This window comes from Glycine max, chromosome 1 (genome assembly GCF_000004515.6).
Source record: "Glycine max cultivar Williams 82 chromosome 1, Glycine_max_v4.0, whole genome shotgun sequence".
Lineage (NCBI taxonomy): Eukaryota > Viridiplantae > Streptophyta > Magnoliopsida > Fabales > Fabaceae > Glycine > Glycine max.
This window is the reverse complement of record NC_016088.4, coordinates 2,532,217-2,545,222: the sequence shown is the minus strand read 5'-3', so window position 1 is coordinate 2,545,222 and position 13,006 is coordinate 2,532,217. Positions and strand designations below refer to the sequence as shown.

The window sequence follows — 13,006 nt, the reverse complement described above, 5'->3', positions numbered from 1 at the left end:
CCTATAATTGTATTAAAAAATTGAGGTGATGTTAGTGTTTTTGTAGCATATGGATCTTCTCCTTCGACATGTTGTATATGATGGTAAATAGTCAATAAAACAATGTTTCAGTGAAAGATAAAAGTGCGCGAATATACCCTCTCTGCTACTGCCTCGTATTAGGAACATAATTGTGGCGAAAGGAAATTAAGTAAAAGTACTTTTCTGGCAAGGGGAATAAACCCAGGTCAGCCCTAGTGAGTACTGAATAGTGATCTTTTTATACATTCATTATTCATCCTCACCCTTCATTCATCTTTTCTTTTTCTCTCCCGTGAAGATATGCCAGAAAATTGTTCCTTCTTTAATGCCTTTTGAAAAGTCAAAGTTCTCAATCTTATAACTAACCAGTTTTAACTAATGCTAGATTCCTGCGTGCGATAACAAACAGGAATCCATCATCTGTCAACATATTTAAAACAAGCTAAAGCATTCAAATAAATGGATTCTAAAACTCTGATTCTTTTTATGTTTGTGTGTCTGAGCAACCCTTTTGAGCTTTTACTCATCTTTTTTTCATTCAGTCCTCAAACAATAATAACCATAAAACCGTATATATTTTACTAAATGAGACGGGTTACATGAATTATGAATTATACAACGTCACTCCATTAAGTTAAATACTCAGGAATTTTTTTTCATTACAATAATCTTATTCGATTTAAATAAAAAAATTTCCGATAAAAATATTTGTGATCTAAACGAAAAATACTAAAGAGGAGTTTTAGATATATACTATTCAAGTTAGTTTTGCATCGTGAAAAAATTATGGATCTTCTGCGGCCACTAGAAGACACAAAAGAAATGGAAGGTAAATGAGAGCTTGAATTGCTTGACTAGAGTATATATTATACGTGAGAGACAGAAAGAGCACTTGAAAACTTCGTCACTGCATCCACTCAAAGCTCTGGAAGTTAAAACTTCCACCAACCTTGATCAGTGTGGCAGTGGCATTGACCATAGTTTGGGTACCCACCACCTAACATTGCACAGAAATACACATGCATGGAGTGAGTGAAACACAGAAGATACACCAGAAAACTGACATACACAGAAAGACCGAAATTAAAGAGAATTATTCTCTTTATTACAAGTTTTGCTAACCCCGTGCATCTTTTTAATTTACTCTCTTTTCTTTTACTGATTATTTCGACAAAACAATGTTTAAGGAACTAGAGTTTGATAATAGAATTGGTAAAGATATCCTAGTCAAAGAACAAAAACAAAGGTTTAGGTACCATGCTTGATTTAATTTCTCAATCCGGTATGTAATTTATGCTAAGTTTGTTTGGCGTGAAACATAACTTCGCGAAATAATGGTTTACGAAATAATTGTGATTATTTGGGTTCTTTGAAGATCATACATACATAGATGGATGGATGGATATTCAAACTTTCAAATCTAACTGAAAAGAAAAATATGAATGACAACTCATTTGTACTTCCCTTTATGAAAAACAATTATGTAAGTGAACTCGTTGCTTTTTCTTTTGATCAGCTCAAATATTCTTCAATTAAATAGTCTATGTTACAATAATATTCTCTTCGCTTTAAAATTAATTGATGTTTTAAGTTAAAAGAAAGAGAAAATAGATTAGGTAAAGTTTTACAACAGTGCATAATTGTTAAACTACAAAAATAATCATATTAATTGATGTTTCTAACTATATATATATATATATATATATATATATATATATATATATATATATATATATATATTAATTTTTATTTCAATTTTGACCAAATAAATATTATTTTGTTGGAGTATTTAATAATATATTTATAAATATTGGAAAGAAGAGTAAGAATATTTAAGTAAAAATGTAATAGAGTTCCATTACTTGAATTTAATATTTCTTTTCTTAACTTGTGTGAAGAAACTTAAGAGCAACTTTAACGGGTTCTTCTCTCAATTCTTAAACATAAGAACTCTCCTTTTTTTCAAGTTCATCATTGGAGCGGTAGGAGGGGGTCATCATATTGGAAGAACCACCGTTCTTCTATAAGGACGGTATCGATGTGGGACCATTTTTTATTGAAACAGACGAGACCCTAGATTGAATGGACCGTTAAATAATAAAATGTTAAGAGTAAAACGTGGAGTCAGTTCTCATTGAGTTTATTGTTGGAGTAAAAAATTAATGAAAGTTCTTAATTTTGATGTGTTGATTAAGGGCCTAGAAAACGTTATTTTTTTTTACTTGTAGGTATTAAAGACAAATATTAAAGAGTTTACAGCACAATCTTTTGGTACCTGCAAAAAGTAATTTAAGAACTTAAAAATTGATTTTCCTTGAAGATGATGTGTAAATGGTATGTTTCTTTTAGAAAATAAAGTGAACAAAAAGAAAGCGAGACAATAGTGGGTGATATTTTAGTTATTTATTAAAAGAAAATAAAAAAGAAAGAAAATATCATTTGACCATAAAATCTCAACATAATATAAGATATGTTAGGTCATGACAGATAGCGGTAGTTAAAGTGATGTTTTAAGGTAGATTAAATTTTTAAAATATTTGATTATCTATTTTGTAAAATCTTATAAAGATTTCATGATTTCATGATATTTTAATTTAAATTTGAAATAATTTAATTTTAAGTTTTTATTTTAATCTAATGAATAAAAATTATTTATATAATTATTTAAATAAAGATAACGTTTTCTTTTTATTTCATTGCACTCCCTTTCCCTTATAATTTTGGTCATGTTTTTAATATTTCCTTCCTAGTAAAATGAATCAAACGGTTGACAGTACACATGATACATCGCAGATCTGTTTCTGTACTGTGGTGAACTTAGATAACACGAAACCTAAAGTCACTTCACTGCAGAAACATTGGAGCTCTTCTGTAAACTTAACTAGGAATTGCCGTAACCACAATTGTAACACGCGCATAAACTTTTATGTCGCGCAATTTTTTTTCCTTCGTCTTTTAAACATTTGAAATATACTCTAAATATCAATTAATTTGAAATGGAAGAAATACATAAAATGTCTATCAGATTTTAATTTTTCCTTTGACTAAAATATATTAGAGAAGTTCTTATTTTTTTAATTCTAAATTTGTAAACACTTAATCACTAGTCAACACTGTTTATCTCTCTTTATCATTTTCCTATTAATTACATCATATCACTTATTATATTTATATTACTTTATGTTTTGTCTCTTTGATAAAGTGTCGAATATCACAATGTGTCTAAAAATCACTTTTGAATATTTTGTACGGGTTATAGCAATAGTAACTTCACAAGTTCGTGGTAGTTTCAACTATTGAAATCAATATTAAAAATAATATAAAAAATAACTAATAAATTTATGAATCATGAAATTCTTGCAAAAAAAACTAAAATTGGATTAAAAGTTTGCATCGTGAACTTCATAAATTATAGTAGCATATATTTTTTAATCACACTACAAGTTGTTTATTTTACAACTTCTATAGAAAATGGATGATTTTTTGTGAGAAAAAAATGGTATAATTATATCAAGATTTTATTAATTTAAAAATATTTATTTTTTTTATTCTGGAAAGTCATAAGAATTGCCGTAAAATAATTGCAGAAAGGGAAAAATATAAAGGACCGAAAACATTGCTGATAAAGAATGAATATATTCTTAATTTTTACATTATATACTATCTGATTGTGAAGAAGCTAAATTCATACTATATGCTTCTCTTGCATGTTTAACGACTTTCAAATGGATTGTTTTTATGTATATTTGTGACGTATAAAAAATTGCAAAGAAATTATGTCTTTCAAGATTAAAAAAAAAAAAAGAAAACGTTTATCTGGTAAACATTTAAAATATAGAGTAACTATATGCAAAAAAAAAAAAAAGAATTGTATTCATACAACTTTGTATAAAATTAAGGAGAAGAAAAAGAAATGCATAATAAAATAATTAATATAATAAAAAAATATTATAAAAGGCGTTGTAAAAGATTATTATATTTTCTCAACAAAAAAAAAGAAGTAACTTAATTCTCTTGAATCTAGGAAAGTGCCTTATATCCTTTTTGTATTGTTTTGTCAGTAGTGTCCCACCAAACATATGTGAGGTTTTGTTCAGTGTTGTTCGGCTGTGAAGCCAATACTTAAAAACGTTGACTGGTCAATGACTCAACAAAAGCTAGAGTAGGCAAACATCATAATTCATAGAGATAGAGGTTTCCAATCCCAATATTCAGCAAAGACGAATTTTGTGTTTCATGTGTAGATCTTGGTCGCAAATACTGACAATGACCCAACAAAACATTGACGTTGGACACGTTAATTCTTGCTTCTTGGATATACACATACTATGACAACAATTCAACCATATTATGAGACATGTTTTGGATTATTTTTAGGCACCGGATACTTTCTTTTTGCTTTAAATTGGAAGAGATGTTTATTTATGTTTTTCTTTCAAAATTCATAACCATAAAAAAATGCTTTATATATTAATTTTCTTCTAAAATGAGAACTTAGGACATTCACATGGACAACAATTATGGCTCTCCTCTCCAAATATTACATTCATACTGTGACATTCTGTGTTTGTGCCACCTCAACATTGTTTCATCAAAATTTTCTCCACCAATCGCATGTCCCAAGTATTTGTAGCTGTTTCTATAATCTGACTATAAACCAAAAAAAAACTTAACTATCAACACCTCCTTCCTGGTCATGTCCATATGCTTCTACCATGAAAGCACTTAATTAAATTCCTATCTTATTCATCCGAAGCACACTCTCGTTGAGAATGTTTCCAAGGAATCCCAAGACCACACCAAACTCCCATTCAACCAAACTAAATGAACTTTGGTGAAGGAAGAAAATCCACATTTCATGAATTGGAGGTTCCATTAGAAGGTCCATCTGGTTTGCTCCTCTTAGTAGGGTTTGGATTTGAAATATTATGTGAAGAATTTGGACATGATCCAACAGTTAATTCATCACTCTTATAACTTAAGCACCCAGCATCCAGCACCCCAATTGGACTTTGGGGCACATATGGTACCTTGCTGCCTAAACTAGCAGCAACATTGATCAAGGACAAATCTCTTATCAATTCAACACACTTCAGAACTCTCCACTGCAAAATGAAAATTGCATAGCACAAAAGTCAGAACAGTTCACTAAGATGACCTTAAACACCAATTATCAATTCAACAAGGACAATATGCTCTATGTGGGAACAGCAACCTCACCTTCTCTACTACTAAGAGATCAATTATGGCCTTATCAATTTCTATCGCTTGCAATTCCTTTAAAACAGAAACAGCCACCGCGGCAGCAATTTCAGAAGGCCGGAATTCCAAGTAGTCAATACCTGCAATTAATTTCCCAAAAAAGCACTCATCAAACTCATTACTCCTGAAGGAAAGCAGAGTAGGGAAGGACCAAATATTCAAACAGAGTATTGAGAATACCCATGATTATGCCAAGGATGAGCTGCACTGATATTGAAACGGATGATTTTGCTGGATGCTGCTCGCAAGTGATCTTGCCAAGGAAGTAGTCTATGAAGGAACAAGGAGTTATAGCGCACATTTTCCATCCCAATGTGCTTAATACAAGTAGTTCCATTTTTTGAATGGTTCTAGCTTCAAACACAAACTTTGGTTCCCCAACCTGCCCCATTATCAATATCAACGAGAAAATTAGAGGGTAACATACACAACAAAATCATATTTAACTATCTTACAGTATTGCAAGATTCTACTATACCTGTAAATCTACGGATTGAGGCACTTTGATCTCCTCCATTTTAGCCGCAATCGACAAGCAAGCTACAGCTAACAATTGCACAGTCCAAGTCACACCTCTCTAAACATACCAAGAGGCCAAAAACACCAATTAGACAATCAAAAAGAGATTACAGAGAAATAAACCAAGTAAAAAACACGGCCATAAACTTTCAAACATTTGATCTTACCGGTAAATCAAAAACCGATAGGAAGCGGTCCAAGTAGTTCACAGCTAAACAAAAACTCAAGGGTCCAAAGCCAAAATAAGAATGAGCCTGTTGATCACATTATAAAAAGAAAAAGTCAGCAACACAATCACCCCAATTAAATACAACAAGATTGCAATTTGCCACATTCATCACACAGTTTAAACCAATATGAAACAAAATCCAATTCCATAAGTTAAAGGAAAATCCAAATCAACTTAAGAACATCAACAAGCTGCCAGTGGCGAAAGAATTGGCAATAGCACCAAGCTAATCCATTTCCAACTTGGAAGTTCAAAAAATTAAAGCAAAACCCAATTGATACCCAATGAAAAAAACCAGCATTGCATAAAACCTGATATCAGAAGGCAAAAGAAATCAGACAACAAAGTAATAAAAAAAAAACTCTTCTAAATGACTAAAATTCCATTAAAAACTCCTGACCCACCAAGGCAAGAATCCACATAAATCCACAAACAAACCAAAAAACAAAAAATTCTCATTAAATGATTGTTTTCTTTTCATGCCCATTGATTGAAAATGGATCAAACACCAGAAATCAACAAACCCCAATACCTTACAAATCCAATCAATAGCCTCCCTCCTAACACCCAAGTCCAACTCCCCACTCCTCAGCCTCATCAAGTAATCATCCCTCGGCAAATGCTCCCTCTCTCTCTCCACCATAGCCCTCACAGTTTCCTCACTCTGCGCCACAAAACACGCCAACAACTCCGATCCACCACCACCACCACCCTCATGGTGGTCCCAGAACTGATGCGAGATTCTGGAGTTGGACCCATCTGCGGCATCACAACATTCCAAATCATCATCGAAGCAGGTGCTGCTGTTCTCCGAACAGAGAAGAAGGTTGGAGGTGGCACTGTCTGAGTTGTGAGCCATTGATAACGGTTGTGTGCTAGAACAGAAAAAGGGTGGTGCTTAGGGAACAGAACAGATTTGTGGGGCGTTTTGAGAAAAACCCATGTGAGAGTGTTGGAGAATGGAAGTGTAGAGTGGAGAATGGAGTGAAAGGAGCGAGCTTTATGTAGGAAGCGGGTTGTGGGTTTAGGGCAAAAGAGAGAGAAAGAGAAATGGGACAAGCAAGCAAGAAAGAGGGGCAATGGTATTGGTGCTGCTGCTGTCCATGGATACCAAAAACAAAGGAAAATTAAAAAAAAAAATGATTTTATGTTGTGGTGAGTACAAAAACAAAAACAAATGGGACTGTAATTTTGTCAAGATGGAAAAAATTCCAACCAAATTAAGAATGTTGGGAAAACAAAATAATGGGGATTCCTCTTTTGGTATAAGAATTTAACCTTTTGGATTTTACGCTCCTTTTTTCTTCAAAGTTTAATTATTTAATATGTTTATATGGCTTTGTTAATTTTTTTTTCAATATATTTTGTGATTTAAATGTTTTAACACAATTCTCTTTTCTTTTCTTTTTTTTACTGTCATTGAGTTTTATTGATAAGTTATATGAACTTATTCAAAGTCTTAAGTATATGACAATAGTAAAAACAATATTCGTTTTAGTTTTCATTTTTTTTACTGCGTTAAATGTATTATAGTTTAATTTATTTTTTAATTTTTTTATTCTTTTTATTCTCTCTCTTTTAATTTCTTCTTTTCTCTTCTCATTTGTCAAAACTTATTATTGTTGTAACTAATAAATGTGATTTCTCTCTTTTTTATAGTAAAAATGCGATTTCTCTTCTCTAATTTATATTTCTCTCTTTCTCTTATTTCCAACATTTCTTTATGATATTTTTATATTTATCAAAAAAAAAATCACACAAGCATGTAGTGCTTGCACTAGTTAAATATAAAATATGTTTAATTTTTTTATTTGTAAAACAAAATGTTTTGTTCTAATTTTCATATAAAACCTCCTAAAAAAAGTTTTGCAATTTAATAAAAGTTGACATTTTTTAACAATTATTATTAACTAGGGATTTACTTAATAGGTTTAGAAAAACGTTGGAAAAATTAATTTGTTGGGATGTGTTTAAAAGAAAGAAATTAGAATAGTTTGACTTTCTAATTTTGGTAAATAATTTTTCTTAGGTTGTATCAAAGGGTGACGAATTAATGGAGTGCAAATAAATTCCATCAAAATGGTCTTAACTTTTCTTCTTTTTTTTATAAACATAAATACACTCTAATCACCATTCCTTAATTTAGGCTTAATATGTTTTCTATTAAATTCTTTAAAATAGTTAGTCAAGATAATTAATTGAAATTATTGTATTTGAACATGAGTCAAATAATAAATATAAATTAAAACTATCAATTATCAATTATTATCCTTTAAAAAGAAGGTAAATGGGATATCAATTATTACCCTACCCGTAGTGAATTGTTAAAAATGTTGTAAACAAAGCGATATATAAAACATAAATAACTAAAAAATTATAAATTTAATTTATTTTGGTCAAGGACCCACTTTACAGCTCAAATTGTGTTATTTATTATGTTTTCTAAGTAGTAGAAACATCAATTATTTTTTTAGTAACTACTCACATGGTAAAAACGGGTACATCTTTCATCATCATGAGCAGTTGGCTTGGAAATTGTTCCTTCACATTTTTTCATAGTTTAGCGTTTGATTATTTATTTCATGTGAAAAAAATAATAGTTATATTCTATTATTCATATTTTTGTTTTTTAGAAACGTGTATGCATGCATGTTTAAACTTTGAAAATTACTTTTATGTTCAGTTATTGCTGACAACTTGACTTGTTTCTGACTAGGTCTTTTTATTTTTGGACCCACCTATACTATACTTGCACCAATTGTTCAAAAAATAGCTAAATTATTGAGAATTAATATGATTCTTGAGAAAAGCATAAAATAAATAATAAAAGTGTGATTAGGGATTATATTAAAAAAATGTACTTATTAAACATATTTTACAAGTATTTCATTATTTTCTCCACACAACTTATCTGGATGGTCAAAGACCAATTTTACACCTTAAATTCTGTTATTTATTAAGTTTTTGAGTAATACAAACACTAATTATTTTTCTAGTAACTATCCAAATATGATAGTTATGAATGCACATTTCATCATGGGTAGTTTGGCTTGAAAATTGTTCCTACACATTTTCTTACATTTTTGTCTTTGATTATCTATCTCATGTGCAAAAAAAAAAAATAGTTATCTTTCACTATTTACATTTTTCCTTTTTTTAGAGACGTTTCTTCGTGTATGTTCAAACTTGGAAAATTGTCTTCATGTTTAGTTATTGCTGACAGCTTGGCTAGCTTCTAGAGTAGGTCCGTTTCTTTGATCCACCTATGTCTTTCATCAATCATTCAGAAAATGGCTAATTTACCTATTAACTATTTTTAATACAAACAATCTTAAATTATGATAATTAATATAATTCTTGAGCAAAAAATTAAATAAATAATAAATGTGTGAGTGAGAATTATATTAAGAAAAATGTATTTTGATTAAACATACTTTGCAAACATTTCATTTTCCCCATACAACTTACCTAGTTGGTCGAAGACCAATTTTACACCTCAAATTTTGCTATTTATTATGTTTTCTACTTAGTACAAACATCAATTATTTTTCTAGTAACTATCCACATATGATAGTTATGGGTGCATATTTCATCATGGATAGATGGCTTGAAAATCATTCCATGCACATTTTCTCATGTTTTAGCCTTTGATTATCTATCCCATGTGCAAAAAATATAAAATAACCGTTATCTTCCATTATTCACCTTTTTTCTTTTTCTAGAGATGTTTCTTCATGCATGTTCAAACTGTCTCCATTTTCCTTTATTGCTGACAAGTTGGCTTACTTCTAGAGCAGGTTCATTTTTTTTTTACCCACCTAAATTGGTCTTTCACCAATAGTTCATAAAATGGTTAGTTTACCTATTAACTATTTTTAAAAAACGTTACTTCAAGTAACATTTCAAAAAATGCTAAAAGTTATTAAAAAATATTTGTTTATCGAACTGTCAAATAAGTTTTTTAGCTCGTAAAAAAACTAAAAACTAACTAAAATTCTTTGCCAAACATAGCCTTAAAATTGTTCCTACACATTGTCTCACATTTTGGCCTTTAATTATCTATCCCATGTGGAAAAAAAACACTTATCTTCCATTATCCACCTTTTTTCCATTTTTTAATAGATGTTTCTTCATGCATGTTCAAACTTGAAAAATTGTCTCCATGTTTAGTTCTTGTTGTCAGCTTGGCTTGCTTTTGGACCTGGTCCATGTTTTTGACCCTCCTAACTTGCACCAATTGTTTAAAAAATGACTAATTACTTATTAACTATTTTTAATGCGAACAATCTTACATGGTGATAATTAATATAATTCTTGAACAAAACACTAAATAAATAATAAAAGTGTGATTGAGAATTATATCAAGAAAAATATACTTGGTTAAACATATTTTGCAAGCATTTCATTATTTTCTCCACACAACTTATCTAGTTGGTCAAGGACTAGTTTTACACCTCAAATTTTACTCTTTTTTTATATAGAAGCCTTAAATTTTGCTATGCATTATGTTTTCTAAGTAATACAAACATCAATTATTTTCCTAATAACTATCCACATATGGTAGTTACGGGTGTATCTTTCATTATGGGTAGGGGTGATAATAAATCAAACCATCTCAGAAATAGTTTAAAAATCGATTCAATATTTCAGCTCATTGAATTTGGTTCATAAACCAAATAAGCTGGACTTGAGCTAAATATTTAATTTGTTAAATAAATGAGTCGAACTTAAGCTGTATATAGTTCAACTTGTTTGATTCATGAATCGGCTCGATAAATATATAATTGATTGAGTTTTCTATTATTTTATAAATGTAGGGTGGGGTAATTTTTATTTATGTAGACTTTGATTGTAATTATGTTTTTTCATACCTTGTAACCCTACAAAGCTAATAGAATAAGTTTATTTTTTTTAATTAAACAATCATTTTATGTAAAATCTACTAATAAAATTTGAAATGTATAGAATTTAAAAATTTTGACTCTTAGTTCATGTGATTCGAGTTAATGAGCTTCACGAGCTTGAACTGAGTCGAATTCAAGCTAAAAAAAAAGATTTATGTTAAGTTTCGAGTTGAGCTAAATATTAATAAGCCAAATCAAACTCAACTCAACTCGACCCATTTTCAACCCTATGGGCATTTGACTTGAAAATTATTACTGCATATTTTTTTTAAATTTTGACCTTTGATTATCTATACCATGTTAAAAAAAATAATAGTTATCTTCCATTATCTCAACCTTTTTTAGAGACGTTTCTCCATACATGTTCAAACTTGAAAAACCACCTCCATTTTTAGTTCCTGATGCTAGCTTGGCTTGCTTCTGAACCAATTCTGTTTTTTTTTTTACACATCTATATTGAACTTGCACCAATTGTTAAAAAAAAAAAGACTATTTATTATGTTTTCAAAGTAGTACAAACATCAATTGTTTTTCTATTTACTATCCACATATGATAGTTATGGGTGTATATTCCTTCATGGGCAATTGACTTAAAAAATATTCTTGCACATTTTTTTGCATTTTAATCTTTGATTATCTATCCCATGTGCAGAAAAATAGCAATTATCTTCCAATATTCCCTTTTCCCATTTTTTAGAGACATGTCTCCATGCATGCTCAAGGATGGAAAATTGCCTCCATACATGTCCAGCTCTTGCTACAACTTGGTTTGCTTCTAGATCGGGTCGTTTTTTTTTTTTTTACTTATCTATATGAGACTTGTACCAATCGTTCAAAAAAATGAAAAATTTACTTAATAATTGTTTTTAATGCGAACAATCTTAAGTGATGATAATTAATATAATTCTTGAGCAAAAGATTAAATAAATAAAAAAATGTAATTGGAGAATTATATTAAAATGTTTTTCAAAATAAAATGGCAATTATATTTAATGTTTTTTTTTTAAATATTTTGTGATTTAAATGTTTTTAACACATTTATTTTTTTATTAAATTATACGAACTTATTCAAAGTCTTTAATCTATAATCTACAATATAATAATAATAAACAAAGTATTCCATTTTAGATTTTTTTTTTCCTGTTTTACTACTTTAAATGTATTGTAATTGATTTTATTTAATTTTTATTCTCTGATTTCTCTCTCTTTTAATTTCTCGTTTGTCAAAGCTTATTATTGTTTTAACGAATAAATGTGATTTCTATTTTCTATTCTGTATTCCTCTCTTCCTCTTCTGTCTGATATTTTTATAAAAAAAAATCACACATGTATGGAGTGTATGCACCAGTAAAATATAAAAAAAAAATTCTATTATTTGTAAATCAAATATGTTTCGTTTAAATTTTTAAATAGTTTTTGTAACTTAATAAAAAAACATTTTTGAACGATTATTATTAAGTACGGGTTTGTTTAAAAGGTTTTGAAAACATATAAAAGAAATCGTATGAAAATTTTAGATTCTTGGAATGTGTTTAAAAAAATGATAAATTATAGTTTGACTTTTTCTAATTTGGTATGTAATTTTTCTTGGATTGCATCAAAGAATAAGTTAATAGAGTACAAATAAATTCCCTCCAATACATAAATAGTTCTAACTTATCTATTTTTTTTCTTCACATTTCTGTACAAACATAAATAGATATAATTGTCATTCCTTAATATCACACTTAAAATGTTCTCTGTTAAATATTTTAAAATAATTAGTCAAGAGGACTAATTAAAATAATTTTATTTTACACAAGTCAAATAACAAAAATAAGTTAAAGTTATCCATTATCATTAAAAGCATGTAAATTGGAGATATTCAAGAGAGGGTGGGTGCTCAAATTATAAGTGTGTCTCCTAGGGTATGTTTGATTCATTAAAAAATAAGAAATTAAAAAATACAAAAATATTCATTCAACGTTTGATTTAAAAAATGATCGAATATAAAATAAAAAAATGATGGACTTAATAAATACTCCAAAACTTGTAATTCATTAAATCTCGTATAACTTTTTTGTCTCATGTC

The 13,006-nt window shown here is 29.1% G+C and overlaps 1 protein-coding gene across 1 annotated transcript; it reads right to left on the bottom strand.

Annotated features, from left to right (window-relative positions):
• Positions 1–4,466: 4,466 nt before the first annotated feature.
• Positions 4,467–7,149, bottom strand: LOC100794010 (cyclin-D4-1). Its single transcript, XM_006572956.4, has 6 exons — positions 6,564–7,149; positions 5,970–6,056; positions 5,762–5,860; positions 5,464–5,665; positions 5,242–5,363; positions 4,467–5,126 (listed from the first exon to the last, which is right to left on the bottom strand). The coding sequence occupies exons 1-6, from the start codon at positions 6,888–6,890 to the stop codon at positions 4,878–4,880; spliced, it is 1,086 nt and encodes a 361-aa protein (XP_006573019.1). The 5' UTR covers positions 6,891–7,149; the 3' UTR covers positions 4,467–4,877.
• Between the last annotated feature and the right edge of the window lie 5,857 nt (positions 7,150–13,006).

Coding starts and splice junctions, on each gene's coding strand:
- LOC100794010 (XM_006572956.4), bottom strand. CDS start 6,890: ATGGCTCACAACTCAGACAGTGCCACCTCCAACCTTCTTCTCTGTTCG. Junction 5,861..5,969: donor TATCGGTTTTTGATTTACCG/GTAAGATCAAAT, acceptor TGGTATGTTTAG/AGAGGTGTGACTTGGACTGT. Junction 5,666..5,761: donor CTCAATCCGTAGATTTACAG/GTATAGTAGAAT, acceptor ATAATGGGGCAG/GTTGGGGAACCAAAGTTTGT.